General features: G+C 42.1%; 1 protein-coding gene across 1 annotated transcript in view; it reads left to right on the top strand.

Annotated features, from left to right (window-relative positions):
* TGFBRAP1 (transforming growth factor beta receptor associated protein 1) overlaps nt 1–5,841 on the top strand; it is a 36,086-nt gene extending 30,245 nt beyond the window's left edge. Inside the window, exon 12 of the mRNA XM_021538165.2 lies at nt 528–5,841. Within this exon, the coding sequence (XP_021393840.1) occupies nt 528–716 (189 nt within the window). The 3' untranslated portion in view covers nt 717–5,841. The remainder of the gene's footprint in view (nt 1–527) is intronic.
* Nucleotides 5,842–21,475: the final 15,634 nt, after the last annotated feature.

Here is a 21,475-nt window from a genome sequence, read left to right as displayed (position 1 = left end):
TACAAAGGCTGTCTTAGTGTCTTTGGCATTTATTAGGGTTTTTTTTTTGCCATGACTACTAGATTCAAAATTAATTGTATGTTTTCTCTGTAAAACAAAAGGGAAAGCAGGGGCCTTGAAATAGGAATAACCTTGGTGAGCTGCTGGGCTGAATATGAAGTGAATCTGGGATTTGCAGATTACAACAGTTCTAGCAGAAACTTTAAAAAGTGTCAGTTAGCATTTCTTTCACTAGGAGGGAGTGTCAGAATTTCTAATTCAAGTTTTTTTACAGTGTCACCTGTCAAAATTTGTTTAAAAAATTATCCAGCATTTAGTATTAATTGAAGCTGGTTAGTAGATTTTGTTAATGGTAAATTCAGTTGTGACTCTTCTATTCCTAGCTAGGACAGTGTTACTTAGAGTTCACAACAGATTCTTAAAATTATTTTTGTTTTATCCATTTGGTATAGTTGCAATTATGCTCCATCATTTCCCTTCCTTTCTTGTTAGATTCACATTTGGAATTCTTCCCCCCTCTCTTTTAGGTTAAACAAACAGGAGCCCCAATTCCTCTTTCAGACAAAAAGGTGTGTCAGGTGTGCCAAAATCCTTTCTGCGAACCTGTGTTTGTAAGATACCCGAATGGGAGTGTGGCCCACACGCACTGTGCTGCAAACAGACATCTCAATTCCAATGTGACTCATCACTCTCCCAGCTCCAGCAATCAGACTTGAAATATTCCCACAGCTCCCGTGACTTATACCCCATTGAAAGTGGGCTGGAGAGAAAAAAGTGCAGCTACTTTAAGTATAAATTGAGATGGACAGCTAGGTTTTGGGTAATGGGAAGACTTCCAGTAAATATAAAATACTGCTACTTATCTTTTTGATTTCTAATGAATGTAGATAGAAAAGAAAATTCACTACCACACATGGAGAGGTGCAAATATGGCTCTTCTGTGAATAGGAGTAAACACTTAAGAGAAAAGGAGCCTTTTCTTCACAGTGAGGATGAATGTTACGGAGTGAAGGCAGTCTTTTTTAGAATTGTCACTTTGCACTGACTGTGGTGTCGATAAATTTGTGGAGGGGAAGATGGTATTTATTGGAGTTGGAATTCTTGAAGAGTGATGGGACAAGACTGGCATCATGCAGCTTACAATGAAGACAGAGATGTGCATCGATTTTAGAGCTTGCTGCAGCATGTCTTCTTTTGGGCTGGATTATCTTCCACAGGATCACATTATCAACTTCCAGTTTTTTGCTCTACAAAATGTTGGCTTTTGATGCACTTTTTAGTACCTCCCTCCCATCCATCTGCTACATGGAATTTAAATGTAAGCACTGCTCTGTTAGGTTTCTGCTCCTCTGCAGTTACTGTAATGTACTGAGTGGAAACCAATAACCTCAATCACACAGGTGAGCTTGGAAGAAAAAAGAAAGTTTGTCTGGTCAGACTGTAGTCACTTTTCTATGGGGAAGAGGCCCTGACTTTAATACTGATTTATTTATTAATATGCAAATATGCTGTACATACAGTTGAATAAATTGATCTTGTCATTCTAGCATTTCTTTGGAGGATTAAGATGTAGCTGCTACATAAGTGTACAGATGATGTGCTAAGTGTTTGCTCTAACATAACTTAGGCAGGTTGGAACTCCACAAAAATAGTTTTTAGTGCTTATAGATGACTTTGTGCAATCAAAACCAGAGAGAGAAGGTATGAAATGGTAAGAAGTATACAAAAGTGCACTACAGGGGTACTGGGTTTTTTTATTTTCTACTAAATATTCTATGAACTAAAATTTTTCAAATAACACAAACCCCTTACTTAACTGCCCTCATATGTATTCACATTGCTCCATTCATGTATTCACATTCACCATTTTAAAGAAGTTGATTTAAAAGATGTAGCTTCCCCCAAGAGAGGTTAAAAAAATGACAACTTTAAATAAACTTAAGTACTGCAAAGTGAAAGCATTTCTTTGAATTCTGTAAAGCTCTAATAAATACCAGGCTTACTGACCTGCATGCACTTGAGTTAGTATGGCTGCCCCCTGTTTCAGAATTCCAAATCAGTGGAGGCTTTCAGCAAAATGTAGTGTCTGCTTGGTCCTTTCTGGAATCACAGAATAAGCTGAATTGGAAAGGATGCATCAGGATCATGGAGTCCTGGTCCTGGCCCCACACAGGGCGCTGCAGAGTCACACCATGGGCCTCAGGGTTGTCCTGATGCAGCCTCCTTGCACAGAAAGGCTGGCTTAGGAAGCTGCCTTCTATGTACAGTGCTGCCTCCAAGGAGGGGCAGCCAGTGCTCATCCAGGGGCAGAAGATATCCATCTCTTCTTATCGAAACATGCACTGGTTTGGGGTGACAGGGACCTTAAAGACCATCTATTCCAACCCCCTGCCATAGGCAGGGATACCTTCCACTAGACCAGGTTCTTCAAAGCCTCATCCAACCTGGCCTTGGGCACTGCCAAAGATGGGTTGTCTACAGCTTCCCTGAGCAACCTGTGCCTCATGACCCTCAGAGTAAAGAATTTCTTCCTGGTCTCTGATCTAAATTTGCCCTCCTTCAGCTTAAGACCATTTACCTTTGCCCTATGACTACATGCATCTGTACAAAGTCCCTCTTCAGCCCCCTTGCTGTCTCCCTTCAGGTTCTGGAAGGTGCTGTAAGGTCTTCCAAGAGCCTCTCTCCAGGCTGAACAGCCCCAGCTCTCAACCTGTGTTCACAGGAGAGGTGCTCCAGCTGTGATCATCACTGAGGCCTTACTCTCGACTCATTCCAACAGTTCATCTTTCTCGTATTGTGGGTCCCAGAGCTGTACTCAAGGTGTGGAGTACTTAGCTTTAAAGCAAAAGACCTTTGAATCTTTCTCCTTACTGATTTTGAAATTCAGAAAGTGTAACTGTTGTGCAGAATTTTATTTATTTTTGAAAGCCCAAGTAAGGAATTTTGTAATGCCTTATACTAAGACATGCAAGTCACATTTAGTGAGGCACTTCAAAAGAAGTCAAGTGTGGGCATTTCTGACTCAGTTCTGGCATGAGTGATTCTTATGTGGCACTGGTATAAGCAGATTATATTGTAGTCATGGATTTGGAACATTGTGTATACAACTGGCAGTAATGGTACAGAAAAATTTGTAGTCCCCTGTCCTCAAAATAATTCCTGATAAGGGTGGAAGCGATTTTTACAAAGACCCTATAAACCTTTAGTGTACACTAGCATGCATTTCTTAAGAAATACTTTCTTTTACTGCCAGCATCCTAAGTATGGTCTTTTTTTCTATTTAGTAAGGGGGTGCTAAAACAGACCCCTCTCCATAATTTAGAGCAATTTTAGCCACTTAGTAGTGATGAACTACTGCTGCAATGAACAAAAATCATATCATTCCAGACCTCAGGAAAGTTCTCAGTTGCTATTGCAAGAAAAAGTATGTCTATAAAAGATTAAATAGTTCTTTATTAATAGTCAATATCTTTTTGCAGATATGTACTTTGGCTAAAATGCAGCAAAACCAATAATTTTACATACAGAACAAATATAGAAATCAGAATAAAGCAAGTCAGCATTTTTGCAATCAAAAAATGTGATTGATATTTAAATTGGGAGCATCTTATTCTTTGAAGCCCAGTTCCCCAAAAATGTGGACTGGAAAATGGATACATTATTACCTGTTGCTTTGTTAAGTTTTATACTAGAACTCATTTGAATGAATTAATATGTAATCCCACAGTAACTAAAGGAAAAAGCAAAGAAAGCCAATGTGAGGCTGAGGCAGAGCAAAAGCTCAGCAGGGAGGTGGTTGGTGGATGATGCTGTTCCTGTGTGTGTCCAGCACATGAGCAACTGGGAATATTCCCAACCAGAGAAGATGTCAGCCCACATCAGAGTGCTCTGTGGTGTTCTGGGCTTTGTCACCAGGAAATTTATGAAAAGCCTACATTCAAATTTTCTTAGGTGGGACAACTGAACAGCCCTTGGGCAAGAGCTTCAAAGAGCTTCATTCTGGAGAGCCTGAGTTCAATCCTTCTTTTGTTTTGGCACTGTCAGTTTGGTGATTCTTGGCTTATGTACCTGAAATCCTGGGCCAGCATTGCTACTGTGGTAAGTTATGGCTGCAGCAGCACAGAGGGAGTGAACAGGGAAGGAAGCAGATTTGGGTACTAATTGCTGACTGCATATGTGAAGGAGGAGGAGAAGAATATTCCAGGAAAGAGGAATATTTCTCTGACCATTCTTCTAGTTTGGAAACAAATGCTTTTTGGGAGTTAAAGCTTGATGTGATCTTTTTATCTCCAGTCAGGGAATGTGGTGTCTAAGACCTGCCCTTGGAGAGTGGAGATTCTGCCAGAATATGTATCCTTAATTCAGCTGTTGCTAAATTATTTGAAATTCATCTCCCTCACTTTTTCCAATGAGTCTCCTTCAACTTTGTATGTGTCAAAACTGAAACAGTAGTACAGATTTTTTTTAAAGTGACATTGTGTCTGTGGTTCAGGTCATAATATATGAGATTAGTCTCTCGCACTGATTCCTCTGCAGATATCAGGACATGGTTATCTAACATGTAACCTCCAGTTACTGAAATATTGCAGCTCTGACCTTTTTTTTCAGTCATTCACTGCTACAGATGATGGTACATACAAAAAGCACTTGTTAAGCTTTCTTCTACACTTTCATATCTCCACACTTCCTCACGTAAAAATGACCTATGATGTGTGTATGTCATCATATGCTATTTTTCTCTCAGTCAATAAAAGGAAAAATCCTAATTAAAAAAATTACTCAGAATCTGGCACTTTGCTCAAAATAAGATTAATGGCTGTATAATCATGAGAAAGAATTCAGTTACATCTTAATTTCTTTTGTGTAAGTGGATAAATTGTCACATTGAGGTCAGTATTCTTGTAACATTGTGAAAGCCAGGGGAAGGATAAGCATTTGGGGGTTGTTACACAGTGCACACCAGGGATACCTATGAACTAACTTGTTTAGGCAGCCCATACTGAGGTGGCTCAGGTGTGCACAGGATTCCAGGTTACAATGAGAACTTGTCTCTTTGCTCCCCTTGCTCCCAATCTCCAGAAACTTTCCAGCCTTTGTTACCTGATTGTCACTCTTCTAGCACTTTACTGACATGGCTACAAATCTTGAGAGGTCTGGGGGACTCCTGAGCAGATCTGTCTTCAGCAAAATGTCACTTTATTACTCAGCCACACGAAGCCCTACTAATGTGAGCTGCGGAAAGGTGATGGTAGGGGTGGAGTATGTGTATGCTTTCTGAGAACTTTATTACATGTTTAAACACACAAGCATTATCCTGACTGCTTAGTCTTTATAATAACATCTGTTCTTCACAGGACTTCTGTCCTGAATGACATTAAAAATATTTTGTTTTATACAGGTCTATCAAGAAGTAAATTTTTATTTTATAACTCTTCCTGGTTTGCTGCAGTCTCTATTCAGCATGGCTCTAAGTGTTTTATTAACATCCTGCTGTTCATAACAGGCAGAACTAATACATTTTCATTGTGAGCTCTCTTCCTATTGCCTATATTAGCTAATTAATTTTTCTCTTGCTGTACAACACTTTGGGGCTTATGCCTTGTGAACACTGGTAATTAAATGTGCTGCTACTTTTTAAGGGAAAAGATGAAAAGTTAATAACGTTCTGTAATGTATGATTGATTTCAAAATTGAAGCTCCCCTGCAGTAAATTTGTTCAGATGGAAGTTTGTACCGTTAAGGCTTTTCGACTTAGTGGTTATATTGGTGAACATACACAGCAGTATGTGGAATGTAAAAATGTATAAATATGTCAATTTTTAATAAAATCTTTTAATTACATTTGTTATGGATTCATAGATACATAAACCCTGGAATGTGAATGTCCAAGTGAAGGGAAAAGTTTATCTATTGATGAATAGAGGATTCATCAGGGTGACTGAGAGAGGGGTCAGATCCCTGACATGTGGGTCTGGTGCTTACATACTCTGCAGAAGGCAGCACTGTTGGTGTTCCTCATCTTCCTCAACACTCAGGACTAATGGCCCTGGCTTCGGGGCCAAAGGACCAGCTGCTCCCCAGTTCCACCACAGTGGCACTGTAGGATAAGGAAGCCCCAGGAAAGGAAGGGTGGTAAGGGCTGGTAAAGAGTGTGGTAAGCCAAAGAAAGTGGTGTGATCTCTGAGGGGAGTGAGAGGAATGCAAAGGAGAAGTGCAGAAAAGGAGTGTTTAGGGCATGCAGGTGTGACCTAATTCAGCTGCTCTCCAGCCCCACTGTGCCAGGCAATGCAGGCACTGGCAAGGCTGCAGGCATCTCCTGGAAGCTGAGGGCAGGTTGTGTGCACAGCTTAACTGGGGATCCAGCAGGGAAAAATCCAACGCAGTCAGAGTTGCAGGGAAGTGCTCTTGTTTTTAAGTTCAGGTGTGTGATCACTTGGCAAGGTTTCTACAGCCCTATCAGGTGAAGTTTGTTCCTTTGGCTGAAGTGAAGGCTGTGGGAACATGGGTGGGTGCTCAGAATGGTCTCACAGAGGGTGTTTGGGATGCAAATATTGAGTGCAGCATGATGCTGGAAGGAATGAAAAACTGACATGCATTACTTGAACAACAAACATGACTTTATTAGGTCAGCCAGCAGGAAATGCACCCTGAGAGCTCTGGTTTGCATTTCCCCATCCATCCATCCATCCATCCGTCCATCCATCCATCCATCCATCCATCCATCCGTCCTTCCGTCCTTCCGTCCTTCCCTCCCTCCTTCGAAAGGTAACACAGAAAGCATTAAGCCCCGAACCCAGTCGTGACTCCAGCACCATGGGATTTCAGCTAGTTTTGCCTCTAGACAGTGGTTAGAAAATGGTCCATGATAATCATCCAGATGGCAACTCCTTCCAAGACAAATAATCAATGGAGTGTAGCTGAGTTTAGGCAGAAATGAGTCCCAAAGGTCCAGTTAACTGCAACAACTGTAGCTGCAGGACAGCATAGGGTCAAAGAGGCCAGGGCTGCCAGAGGAAAGCTGATGGCTTGAACACATGGCAGGATTTCAGTAGATAACAAAGCTGATTACAGTGCCTAAAAATCCAATAGCAGTCATGAACATCATTACCAATGCCTATAATTGCCAATAACCCCCTGAAGATATTGTCCCATAACCACCTGGTCAACATGGTATTTCCATTGATTGGGGCCTGACCATCCCAATGCAAGTTAAATCCTAGAAAAATCTAGGCTGGTTGGGTTCTTTGGGGATGGCGTGTTCCAAGCCCAACTTGATGCAGGATTGTCCTGTGTCAGGTTATTTACCTTGTTTTAAACCAGTAGACAAGCTTGAAACCAGATTGGCAAGGGTCCAAGTGTCTTCTTAGCATGTCTTTGCCAGAGGTATGTATTGTTTAAACTTCCAAAATACTCTCTGTTAAAGGTAAAAGGCTAAAAGGTACATTTGTTTTGAATAAATAGTTTCGTTTGTATTGTGGTTTGGTTTTTTTAGGGGTTTTTTTTGGTTGGTTGGTTGGTTGGTTTTTTGGGTTTTTTTTTGTTTTTTGTGGTTTTTTTTTTTTTTTTTTTGCTTTTGTTGTTTTGGTTTGGTTTGGTTTTGGATTTTTGCTGTTTGTATTGTTTTTGCTTTTGTTTTTTGCAAATATTACAGAAAGACTAAATAAGCAGGGAATATCTAAAAACTAGCAAGTTACTGGTGACAGCTTCAAGATAATGTACTTTGTGCCTCTCTAACCTGGAGAAGTATATTCAAATAAAATGCAAGTTCTTGATATCTGTTTGAAAGTCAAAGCAGGCAAAGATATTTCAATCCCTTTAGTCCCTCTAACATACAAGGTTACTCTGCAGTGTCATGCCAGAAAGCTCCCAGAGTGTGACAGAAGTAGGGGTTTTTCTACTTGAATCACAAGCAGTTGAAGATGGGGAGGGAGGAGTACAGGATGAATTTGTATCTGCTTTTTTAAAAGATGTCATTCACTGGGGATTTGTATTTGCAAAGCAAAAGAAGGTTTTCATTCCTGTCCTTTTTTGATCCATCTTTAGGTTTTAACTTGTCATATCTCATTTCAAAGCATCTCTGTGGCCTTTTGTGACATGCTGATTTGTCAAGCAGAAGTTTTAGTGTTCCTGCTTCAAAACCTTCCTGAAATCTCTTGTTCTGGATAGCAACCACTCAATACATCCCCTCCAGATACTCCAGTCAGCGTCAGGAGTACTTCTACTCACAGCTGCTCATTCTGTAATGTGAATGGCCATACAACTGTGCCATACCACTGTGCTGGTGTCATGGCTTAACCCCAACCAGCAGCCAGCCCCTGTGCAAGCCCTGCTCACTAATAACAAAAACATCTCTGTGTTATCAACCCTGTGTTCAACACAAATCCAAACACAGCCCCAAACCAGCCTCTGTGAAGAAAATCAACTCTATCCCATCCAAAACCAGCACAGATGGTCAAAACTAAAAACTACAAACTAAAGAAATTTCAATCCCGGAGGAGGGAGGAGTCTCTTGTTAAGCTGCTGTTAATTACCAATGCCTCAATACCCTATGCTTTCGTTTTTCTCATCTGCCTCATACCAAATCACAAGAGTGTGCAGTGTATCATACAAATAATCACTTGTGCTGATAACTTTTCTCCCTGTGGAGGAGAAAAGGGGAAGATTTTCTTGATTGAAGCCATGCCATGACAAGATTTGAAGGCAGCCAAAAAGAAGACCTCACAGGGCCATTTTCAAAGCAAGTGCCCTTAACAGCACCAAGTGGGCTCTGAAGGCACAAGCCAGGTTTCATTAAATCATGAACCAGAACAATTTTAAAATGGAAAAAGCTCAGGAGTTGAGTAAGGAGAAAGTTTTAGAGGTTTGCAAGCAAATTCCCCACCTTATGTCTTATCAAGTCAGGTTTTGACTTCTGTCAAAGCAGAACAAATATCAATGATTTCTTAAATTGCAGAGCTCCCTCCACCCAGCCCCTTCCATGCCTTGGAATGAGCCACACTCCTCCAGCTGTCAGGGGCTGCCAGGCTGCTCTGTCCCCAGACTTCTGTGGGTCCCTGTCAACCTTCCCTTACTTGGCCATACCCTGTTCTTCCATGTCTTCCCAGCTGCAGAGCTGTGTGGCTTTTGGGACAGTGCAAGTTGAGCCCTGCCTGGGTTCAATGAATTTTCCCCTCCAGTCTTGTATCAACTTCATACATTTTGATATTAGGCTTTTGTAAAATGCTAGAAGATAAAAATGAGGGAAAACTAAACAGAGATTCCTGACTTTATTAAACAATGTTGCATTAAATAAAAGCAAAGCAACAATTCATGGTCTCTTAACTTGGTAGCAATATGGTTTTGTTTTGAAATGTTTTTATACACCCACTACTTTAATGAAGTCTCTATGATGAAATTTTGCCTTTAATGATTTTACTAAGAAAGCAAGATCTAATACATTGACTTACTGTTTTAATACCAAAAAGAATCTGAAGGCATTTGTAAGCAGTCCTGTCACATTCTGTCCAGCTCTGCAGAGGTCTGAGGAAGCCAAGGGAACGGCCCTGTTGCCTGTGGACTTGTATCATACAATAAATACCAAGTCTCTCTGGTGAGGGTAATCTGGGGACTGTGGAGGAAAAGATGAGCCCTATCCATATTTATTCATCATGTCTTATCTAGGTACTCGAGCGCTGCATAACCCAGCACCTAAATGTTGTGTACTACCTGCAGCACCAGGTCAGATCCATCCCAGAAAACTGATAAAATGCCTTCTTCAGGTAGTCTCAGCAATGAAAATCATAAAAACCTAGAAGCTTTGATATGCTTATTTTATGCATCACTACCTGTTATAGTTTTACACAACTGCCCTCCTGCTGTCAGAGCACTGGCAATGGTCTGACATACAAAGATTTTTCCTGTTCTTTGTAACATTTAAGGGGAAGAAAACTGTACCCAAGGTAGAAAATTCCCTCATTTCTCCTTGAATACTGCCATGGCTTACCTGTGAAGTGATAGTGGTGGTGCTAAAACTGTGCTCCCACTGATTGTGCTTCCCACAGTGTAAAGAAAGCAGACAGCACCAGCACAAGTGTGAGTTCTCACCAGTATAACCAGTCCGTGCCAGTATAACCAGTTCTCTCCAGCATAACTTTGCTCCCAGCAGATGCTGGGTGTTGTGGAGAGAGTGAAGCAGCTCCAGCACTGTGGTGGGCACAAAAATGAGAGGCAAACATTTCAAGCTGTGCAGCAAAACCTGCTGGTTCCAAGGCTGTCCTTTACTCGTCCTTTTCCAATGGAGGCTTTCTTTGGCCAGGCCCAGCAGCAGGTGGGAGGCTGGGCACCCCAGAGGAGACAAGTACAGTACCCACCCTGCTCTTCCTAAAGTGCAGTGACAAGAGATGCATCACAGATGGGTACCAACTTTAGTGCCACACACCCTACAGCAGAACAATAATATTATTTAAAAAAGAAAGGCCATTCAGCATTCAGCTTAACTTGGTGATGCCCCAGACAGCTACTCTTGCACTTGAGCTGCTTTCACCATCAAATTACCCAGCCTGGCCTTAGGAGCAACACGTGTTGATGGCATCAGTGAAGGTCACCAAACAAATTCACAAAATAAAAAAGATGGCAGTTTTATCTTTCATGGCATAAGGAGGCAAGTACCACATAGAGGCAATATTTATTCAGGTCATGCTTGTCACTCTCTGGATTCATACCAGAAAATTTTAAAACCTGAATATGTTCCCCAAAAGATGAGTGCATTTTTCCTCTCATATAATCATGGAAAATAAATTTCCAGCCTTAGCTGGAAAAGAGCTCTAACACTGTGGACTTATGCTAGCAAGAAACCCCTCTTCTTGCTCCTTGCTTCTTGCCCTAGTCACCTTTTGGGCATTTCTATTCCATTTGCTGTCTCCACTACCATATTTTAAAGTGTGTGGTCTTGTAATAATGCAAGTTGCATTCCTGCACAGTCACACATAAAGCTAATTAATTCAGCCTTTCTGAAATTATGCACACTGCAACAATATAGTGTTTCACCCCTTAAATAGTGTTTTAAAAAAAGGTCACACTACATTCTCCCATCAATAGTACTTTAGAAACTCTGAAAGAAACCCCATGCCCACAGAAAATGTCAGGGGTCTCATTCAATGCCCTGAGCTTACAAGCCTGAGTTTAAAAATGAACTTGTACCCTAACAGTTGTCAGTGCTTTAAGTAGTTACATTTATTATTTAAGGTTCAGCACAATTCAAGTTGTTCTTTACAGAGACAATAGAGGAGAACAGCCACAACAGAGCAAGGGAAAGAAAAGAAAAGGCAGGGGAAAATTAAGGTTCCCTTGGTGCCCACTCAGCTTTTAGGACTACATTCAGGGCTGGAGGCACCCACGTATGCCACCAGGGCATGGAGAATGGTGGTCCAAACAGGCAAGTGAAGCCTCTCCCCTCTTTGTCTCCTCTCTTCCCCTTGGCTCATCCCATCTGCAAGTCTTGGGCTGCACTCTCAAACACAGGGATCCATCCTCTTGTCCCTCTGACCTCTCTGTGCTGGTGGCTGGGAGGGGACAGGGACCATACCTGACTCATGACATTTTTGTGCACAGCCACAGCAGCACCGTCTCAGTGAGATGGCAAAGTTATACCAAGCAAATTGACTAGAAAGGTGACTTATTTACAACTTTAAAATATATACAAAAAGGACAATAACGAGTCTACTTAATGATCACGAAACAGATTTAATGCCATTTAATTACTGCACCTGTATGAAAAGGCAGAAGGAAAAATATAATTAAACTCCAGAATTAGGAAGAACAGGAAAAACAGTCTAATAATAGCTACTTCACCAATAAACATAAAGGTTATAAGTGGAATCCCCAGAATTTCAAAGTCAAAATATATTTGTAAAAGTGAAAAGGTTAGAAGGCAAAAAAATAATCAGGCAGCAAAAGGTAAATAATCCATTAATCATGCACATCTGCTGCAGTGACTGAGCGAGCAGGATGCTCAGGCTGCGGGGCAGGATGCTCAGGCTGTGGGCAGGATGCTCAGGCTGCGGGCAGGATGCTCAGGCTGCGGGCGGGATGCTCAGGCTGCGGGCGGGATGCTCAGGCTGCGGGGCAGGATGCTCAGGCTGCGGGCAGGATGCTCAGGCTGCGGGCGGGATGCTCAGGCTGAGGGGCAGGATGCTCAGGCTGAGGGGCAGGATGCTCAGGCTGTGGGGCGGGATGCTCAGGCTGTGGGGCGGGATGCTCAGGCTGCGGGGCAGGATGCTCAGGCTGCGGGGCAGGATGCTCAGGCTGCGGGCAGGATGCTCAGGCTGCGGGCGGGATGCTCAGGCTGCGGGCGGGATGCTCAGGCTGTGGGGCTGGATGCTCAGGCTGCGGGGCAGGATGCTCAGGCTGCGGGCGGGATGCTCAGGCTGCAGGCAGGATGCTCAGGCTGCGGGCGGGATGCTCAGGCTGCGGGCAGCGGGCGGTGCCCAGCAGCAGGGAGCGCATCCAGCCCGGGAGCGCCGCCTGCCAGGGCAGAGAAACTGAGTCACGAGCAGCAGGCATGGAATGGCTCCTGCGGGAATGCCGCGCTCGCAGGGGAGAAGCGTGTGGTAAGAGGCAAAACCCAGCAAGCTGCACCTGCACAGATGCCTGTGGAAAATCACGGGTGGTGCAATGGGAAAGGCTGCAGGCAAAGGAGAGTTACCCAGTGTCATGGTTTGACACTGGCACAATGCCAGTGCCCCTGTGAAAATGTAACTTTTCTATTGAATGCTGTGAAGTGGAATTGAGAACAGAGCAAAGCAGGCCCAAGCTTAATAACAGGAAAAAAAAACTTCATTAAGCTACTACTACAAAAGAAAAAAAGAAAGGAAAAAGGAGAAAAAAAAAAAAAAGCACACAAAGATCAAAATGAAAACTTTGTAAAGCATTCCTCCTCTCACCACCCAGCTCTAGCAAACCACAGCGAGACACAATCTGGACCCCAATCAGGTTTCCCCTCTCTAGACAATTGATACTCAGGCCTTCGAGGGAGAGAAGAGTCTCTCCTGTGCCACAGACCCCGCAAGAAAACACAGCTGGAACATCCTGTGTTTCCATGTCACACATGGCACCGCCCGGAAAAAAAAAGTTTGCCATGGTGACTCTTCTCCTTTCCATGCACAGTGCTTTCACTAGCAATGCATGGATGGACAGACTGTTTTTAGGATTTTTCTTTTCAAGGATGCCCTGCCAAGAGGGGAGAAAACAACAGTTCAGTTTTTTATTTTTTGGGACTACAGTCTCCCCCATTTTTCCCATTTCCTCTGGGGCCGAGGGTCCAAGAACAGAGATCTTCTTCTCTTCTCTTTCCTTTGACGACAGGGGGCACCACCACAAACCCCCTAACTTTTTCTCTGTTTACTTCTGTTTTTCCCCAGCTGAAGCAGGCCTCTTGACTCACTGGCATCTTCCTAAAATACAGTCTCTCTTGGAGGAGAAGATTGGTTCAGTTTGTGGCCAACATGGAAAAGTCCAGCTAAAAGCCACTCCTTGTCCCCCTCCCATCTAGAATTCCTCCTTCTAACATCCCAGGGTCCAAGGTGTCCCTCTTCCTCTCTTTCAAACCGAGGAGGGGAAAGAAAAAATTCACAAAGCTTTCATTTCTCAAGGAAGGGTTAAAAGTCCAAACTCCCAGGATGACTCGATGCCCAGACTCCGGCAGCTCCCACATGACTGGGCACCTTGCAGCTCCCCCCGCACCGCTGCTTCTCCACTGCCGCTGTCTCTTTCTCTCTCTCTTTCTCGCGGGAGAGAAACTCTGGGGGGGAACGGAGACATCCCAGATTTCTTCCACCCTTCCATCTGCAGGGGGTTCCAGCCCCTCCACCCTTGGGCCCACCTCAGTCAGGCCATGGGCCTTCCCCTCCCCACCCAGCCACGGCCGGGCAGGGGAGAGGCTGCACTGCGGCTGACCGGAACCAAAGAGAGCGAGTTCCCCTGGGAATTCTGCTTTTAACCCCTCTGTGTTCTCAGAGGTGTGTCCACCTTCAACTAGTCAATATCCAAATTAACCTCTTCCTTCTGGAAAAAATTCTTTTTTCCATGTCAAACTACGACAGCCATCCTTTAACCACGGCCATGGCAGCTTCACTCTGCCACTCACCTCCTTCGGCTTCCTCCCTGCAAAAACAGTTTTGGGTCTCGGACATGCATGAAAAGAAGGGTGTTTTCTTTACACTGAGGTTGGCAGCTTGCTGCATTTCCTTTGGATACATTCGGGCTTTAGGTCTGTAAAACTCAGTGATCCCTGACACCTTGTGCAGCATGGTGCCAATGGGCAAACCATTTTAGATCCATGAAGGAAAACAGACTCCACTGACTTCATGCCTCAGCAGAGCATTGTCTGGCCCCACAGCACAGGCAGGGATGGGCACAAAAATGAAGCTCCCATTCACTTCCCACACCTGGGAACAGCTGCTGCTCTGATACCCACATTACTGCATCCCTGAGCGGTGACCGCCGGGGTTATGTGTCTGTTGAGGCACATCTCTCCTGAAGTGGTCCTGAGGTTGTGAAGGAACATTTGCTCCCTGGCCATTTGGATAACTGCATGTCTTGGCCCAAGGTATGGAATTGCTGTGATGTTCATTTTGCTCTGTGCTTGGGCGCTTTCCCCGGCAGCCCAACTGACTGCGCCACACCCTGTTCTGAGGAGGTTTGCAGATCATGTGCTTCACTTTTGGATGTCAGAAGGGATGAGATGCCACCACAAGCAGGGACCTCCTGATGCAGTAGGGCAGGAAAAAATGTTACCAAAAAGGATGATATTGAACAAGGAGTGAAATCAGGTGATACCTGGAAGATCTTGCTCACTAGGTCTTAGAGAATAATGCCTTTGGATGAATTAGAGCACATTTACAAAAAATGCTTCCTTGTGCCTATTTTTGGTCCAAACTCACAGAAGAAGGCTGATCCTTTCATAGAACTGCAATGCTGAGGTGCACAGAGGACCCTGGTTTAGCAAAGCTCACTTACATGGAAAAGCAATGTGATTTTACAGTGTTTTGATAACCATCATGGAGATTTTTCTCAGAGAGAGGTAAAAATCTGAACTTGGGAAGCAAAGGTCTTTGGCAAAAGGGCACACTTTGGCAAGAGGGGCTATTTTCCTGCAGAAAATAGCTCCTTTGAGTACTCCAGACAATGCAGAATAAAATATTTTTTCATCAAAATTCTCTGGACTCTTGAAAAGTGAAAAATGTGAAGCTGAGTTTCATGCGAGTTATTGAGCTGAAAATGTGCACAGGAAGCCATTGAGAATCATTTGGAGGAATATTTTGAGCTTAGACTATAAAATAAACAAAGAGGAAATGGGTTTGTTTCTCGAGGAAGAAGGAATTTAGTAGTTGTCCTGTAATTCTAACTGCACAGACAAGCTCCAGGACAGAACCATTCCACTGCAAGGACTCATACCAAGGCTACTCAAAGGCCCACAGAAATATCTTTAATTTTTCTTTTTTAAAGAAACTTAAAAAAAAAAAATACTTTAACGTCCAAGCTATTTGTAGTTTCGACTAAGCAGCCTGAAAATGTATCAAATTAATTGATGACTGCTAATTTAGATCCCTCTACTAGCACACAGACGTATTTGTTCTCAGTCTAGCTCCTGGATATTCTCCCTACCAATGCTTAAGGCAAATCTTATTATTGAATTGAAAGCTGAAAAGAAGCTTCATTTTTATCTTACAGATTAAAAAACAATTTGTAACCAGGAGGTGCCTCAATTTATCTACATTTCATCTTCAGTTGCAAGCAAGGCTTAATTAAACAGCCATCCTAATTCAGGTGACATTAGAAAAATTATTTTTGAAAAAAAAATAGTTCAGATGATTTAGAACAAATAAGCTTACCTAATTCAAGGAGTTGATACATAAACTCTAATAAATGGACTAATTAAAAAAAAATCATGCTCACTACCTTGAAAGTAAGATTGGTTTTTTCCTCTGTATTAGCATTGAGGTCCTAAGCTGGTTCTCCTTTCCAGAGAGGTGGAGCCATTGGAGGTTATTATTAATTAATAGTTTTAAAATATTTTAAATTGAAGATTCAGAATTAAAAAAAAAATCTATAATTTATTCAAAATACAGCTAGGAAATGCAGACCTGTGATGCAGTTATGTTAAAATTGCCATTGTTACAAAGCCAAAGGGGAACCTTTGATGTTCCACTCTGCTGTAGGGTGGCAAAGGTGCAACAGTGACCGTGGCAAAAAAAGGCTGATAACTGCAACAGCTGTGGTTTTCCTGCAAGCTTCAGATGACAGCTTCACACACAACTCCTGTGCTGCAAGCAGCAAAGTAGGACAGCGTGCACCTGATGTGCCTGTGTGTTCTCCTTCCCAACAAATTAATAGAAAAATATGTGCTGAACCAATTTAAGAGGAATCTGCTCCTCACTGAAAAATTCATTCAAATAACGGAAAGTTCAACACAAGCAAACTAACACGAAGAACTATTTTTTTCCATTTTCAAGATCACATGTCATAAACAGTTCACATGATTGATATCAGTGTAGCAGAAACTTGTTTCTATGGTGCTTCACTAGTACTCAACCACTACAATTTTATATTTAATAGTAATTCCTAAGCCTACTCCTCTACCTGTGAAAACACAGCAAGTCTGTTCTTGTAGCTCTGGTTATCTCTTCTGCTTCCATTAACTTTGCCCACTTTCCTATCACTTCTCTCCAAGTCCTTTGCCTCCGATGCAAATAATTCCCAGTGGAAGATGCCCTATGATCAAAACCAGCTTTCAATCCCTGAATAAGGGCTCATGCAAATGAGATGCTCAGCTAAATAAATCCAACCAGTAAAATAATGTAGTGGAAACAGACCCCCATAACCTGCCTGTGCTTTTACCCACCACTTGTCAGACATGATCACAACAATAGCAAATTAACTTTAGGGGAAAAAAAAGCCCTAACAGGGCAAAGATACTTGGGCAATATTCAAATGAACCACTTAACCTTTTGGAACTAAAAGCTTCCTGCAATAATGACACATTAGTCATTAACTCAATATGTGCTTTGTTAAATATTAGACAAGAGCTCACATTCAATTTAGCTCTCACATATACTCAGCAACAAAGAGCCATCTGTTCTGACTACAATCTCCAGGATGGGAAGTGTGCTGTGAATGGCACTCCAGCCTAGTCAAACTCTGCTGTCCTGGGGAAAAGTACACAGCAGCCAGTATAGCAGGGGAAAAGGTGATCCAGAAAGGAGAATAATCCTCTTCATGAGGCTACTCGCCCTCCTCAGTGCTACTGATCCTGTGCAAGCACAAAGGAGAACTGAAATAAAAGAGCTGAATGCAGCTCCTGGGCAAGCAAGGAAAAAGCTTTGCCCAAAGCAGGGCACTGCCTGCGATGCCCCAGGGCTTCACCAACAGGCTGCATCATCTCATTCCTTAAACTGGCAGCTGCCACTCACCAGATCACTGGATGGCACAAGCATCATACCAGAAGCAGTGCTTGCATGTGTCCTTGGGGCACTGACTTCCCCTGAAGCTGGGGAAAAAAAGGAGAAGAGAATGATGACTTTAAAATATTTGCCCAATTAAGTATGTAGACAAAAAGGCTGCATGATGGGACCTATATATAAAGTGTTTTGAGTTCCTCCACAAGTAAAGGAAAAAAGGCAGAGTAGATTTACTGTCTGTCAAAAATTAATTTTTGTCTTCTTGTGTTCAGTGCAGAAAATTGTTGTGTGCCCCCTTACCCTCTGGCTTTCACTTTCTTAGCCCTTCCTTGCTAAGTCACCTTGACTGATGTGCATTTGTCAGTTGAGAGATAAAGTCAGCTGGGCTCCATATCTTCTCCTATGCTTGACATGAGGTGAAAAACATTGTGACAGACCTCTGCTGGTCACCTGATGTTAGCCCAAAGCACACTAGTAGATTCTCAAACAAAAAGTCCTTCGAAATACCTAGGTCTGAATTTCATTTACTGTATGATAAAAAAAAAATTCAATATGAGCTTCTGGGCTATAAACAACCCCATTTCTTTGTTTTAAACATTTGTATTTTTATTTATTTATTTACTTATTTATTATTACCTGTGTTAAAATAAGAAATACTAGTTTTATGTCACCACATGTGTTTCAACTGCCTGAATTTTTCTTCTTGTTCCAGAGGAACTCAGGAAGTGCTTTAGACAGCTCCTGACCAAGACACAGTACAAGTGTTATCTTGTTTAGCTTTAATGATATTGCTCTGGGCAAGGTCAGATATTTCGTATTGTTCTGTCAAGAAAAGAAAACATATAAGCAATAAGATCTGAAAGGTTTCAGGCCTCCTGGGAATCGTCCCTATAAAGATCACTGCAGCAGAACCTCAACAGGAACAGCAACAAAAATATATAGCAAGAGAAACAATGTTCCACAGCATAAATTTATATTTTCAATAATTTCTAAGACTTTATAATCAGAGGAATGTTTTTACAATTTCTACTGATCTTCTATAGAAGGCTTCTCAGCAGCACTTGAACATTCAGAGGATTCTTCAACTTTACAAGTTCCTGGTTTGTGACATATATCCAAACAAAGTAATTCTTATTTGAGCAACTCTGTTAAGTTTCTGGAAGTGATCTAAGTTCACTTAGTTAGATTTGCAACTGAATCCCTCTACTGTGAGCCATGATTCTGTATATTCTGTGTGAGTTAGCTGCTCCTTTCTTTCCAAGGACAGAAACAAGCTCTATTGAATCTTGGAAAGTCTGCAGAAACTTTGCAGTTGCAGGCCATAGAAGTTTTCAGCTGCTCTCTTGTCCTGCTGGAAGATGTCCTACAGAAACACACACGTTAAAAACAACTGAAAAACAGCAGGAGATCTGCTACAATTTGTTCTGTATTTACTACAAAGATTTTCTCAACTACTTCTCTATAATATCTTGCCAGACATGGTGAAGAACTGAGAATACACTGAATGCCAAAACATGAAGCTGAACAGTTCTTGTCACAGTACATTATTATATGATTATAGTGCTTTTTCTGAATTGTTCCATTAGAAAAGCTATTCTAAGGGGGAAAACTTGTGGTTAGCAGTCAAAATATTAGGAAGAATTCTTGGTAAATGACACCTCTAAAAGTCTACTAGAATAACTATGGAGATTGCACACAAATGGGAAAAAAACCCCAAAACCAAACAGTACCTGGGTTTGACTGGAAGAGACAATCTACATTAGCACTGTATAGGTGAACAGGAAAATATATATTTTTAAGAAATATTTATGGATTTGGACAATAATATACAGGGTTAAAGGTAACTAATACAATTAATCTGAGGATACATGCTTATACTGAGAAATATAAGTAGTCCCCAGCCTGATAATGAGAACCTGTGGAAGCATCAATCCAGCTTCAGTCAAAGCCATTGTATGGTCTGGAAACAGGACCTGAGACAAATGTTTAACTCTAGATTACAAATGAGCACAGTGAATTTTAAAAACTCACACCACCTCATGCCCCTGAGAGGTTATTTTGGTTATGGTGACTGGTTTTAGACACTGGTTTTTTAGATGCACAAGTCTCTGCTCCCTATTACCATAGCACCTGGCATTAAATTCAGAATCACAAATACTGAAGTTCAGTAGCAAAGAAAAATCAGATCCCAACAGATTTCTCTTCTACCTGCAGATAATCTCTCAAAGAAAAGCAAAGCTGGACTGTCAGAGCCAGCACAAGATGGCTCTTGCTTGGAGAGCTACCGCAGGTTCAGATGCCAGGGGATCCACAGACACCATCCCTCCCCATCGCTAATCCCCTGCAAGCTCTCATGGGGCACTGCCAGGCTCAACGTTAAGGTCTGGTCAGGAGCTTCAAGGGTGTGAAACACTCACTTGGAAACTGAACAGGGGGCAATCACTGCACAGCACTGTCCCACCACTGTGGGATGTTGCTGGTCAGCCAGTGGGGCTGGTGCCCTACCATCAACCCTCTTCATTCAGGGTATTTCAATTGAGGGGAATGAATCAGAATTCTGGTTCTTACTGAGGGTCTGGGCACTTTTCCCATTTAGCAAAGCAACACCCCTTATATGTGTGAATTGATTATGGTATGAAGGTTACTATCTCAAATCCATAGTTAAGTCATTATTATATTTACAATGAACCATATTGAATAGCTTTGTAAATGTTAAAGTACTCAATGACTAAGTGCTGCTAACCCCTTTTGCAACCTTATCTTTGCATCCATATCCTTGGCACTCTTCCCCCTTTTGCATTTCTAGCTTCCACGTAAATCATTCCAAATTGCTTCTAATTTTACTGAACTAAGGATGCTGTAAATTGTCCAGTAAGTAATACAGTGAACCTTGCCATCAAAATTTGTAAGTTATATTTTCATGAAGTCATATTAAACCCTGCTTTTGCTGATACCTTTGATAGTATTTCTTTAAGCGGCCAAATCACTCAATTGTGATAAAAATTCACCACAGTAAACTCAAACAGGCCCAGAGGAGGATTCCAAGCAAGGTTTTCCACAGCTTTGCAATGAGTTTGTTGCTCATTTCTGAGCTGCCCAGAGGTGGTAACCAGCACCAGCTGCTCCAGTGGGGACCTGCTTCCCTTCCCTGCACCAACACCTTCAGGAAACCTGGCCAGGACCACACCCAGGGAGCTCTGCTGGGCATCACCAGGGCCCTGGGCTTGGTGAGGGATTCCACAAGAATCTGCTGGAGGAAAGCAAGCTTGTCTATGTACATAACTACATATGGCTGCACGGGACATTTGGAAAGGATTTTAATCTACCTTGGGACATTCCTGCTAGTCCTCAGATCTTAAAGAGGTGGGTTTCAACTTTGGCTTAAATATACACTATGTATTTCATCAATGAATGTGCAACACATATATATTGTTTTTTATTTGCTTGTATATATATATGCATATGCACCTATATGTATATATACATATATACATATTTTATTTGTTTATATATATATATGTGCATATGCACCTATATGTAACTACAGAATTGTCATTTTTAATGACTAATTCCTATAGAGAAGCAAACAAGGCATCACGTGGATGTCTCATATAACTGTAACAAAGTTTTTCCAGATTTGGGGAGGGGGAAAAGGGGGAGAGGAGAGGGAAGGAAGAGAGAAACTGCATGTGAACATTTTTGTTTGGGGGGATTGAAGGCATTTAAGGGACCTTTACAAAAAATCACATATAAGAGACCTCTCGTTCATCTTGCAAATAGTACAAGAGCTTGCAGGAAATGATAATTATCCCTTACTACCACTTGCTGGTACACTATAAAATATTCTTTTAAAATATCTAATGCGTTGAGGTGTGTCAAGTAGCTTTTTCACCACATGATGTGTGATAAACAGGATATCTCTCGTAATCAGAAATCTAAAGCACGCGGGATGTAAAGTTTAAAAGAGCAGTGTTTTTCCTTAAATGAATGTAATCAATGTGCTTATTAGTTTGCTGCGGCAGAAGGAGGGAGTGGGTGGG

The sequence above is a fragment of the Lonchura striata genome, chromosome 2 (genome assembly GCF_046129695.1).
Source record: "Lonchura striata isolate bLonStr1 chromosome 2, bLonStr1.mat, whole genome shotgun sequence".
Lineage (NCBI taxonomy): Eukaryota > Metazoa > Chordata > Aves > Passeriformes > Estrildidae > Lonchura > Lonchura striata.
This window is presented reverse-complemented; position numbering and strand designations above follow the sequence as displayed.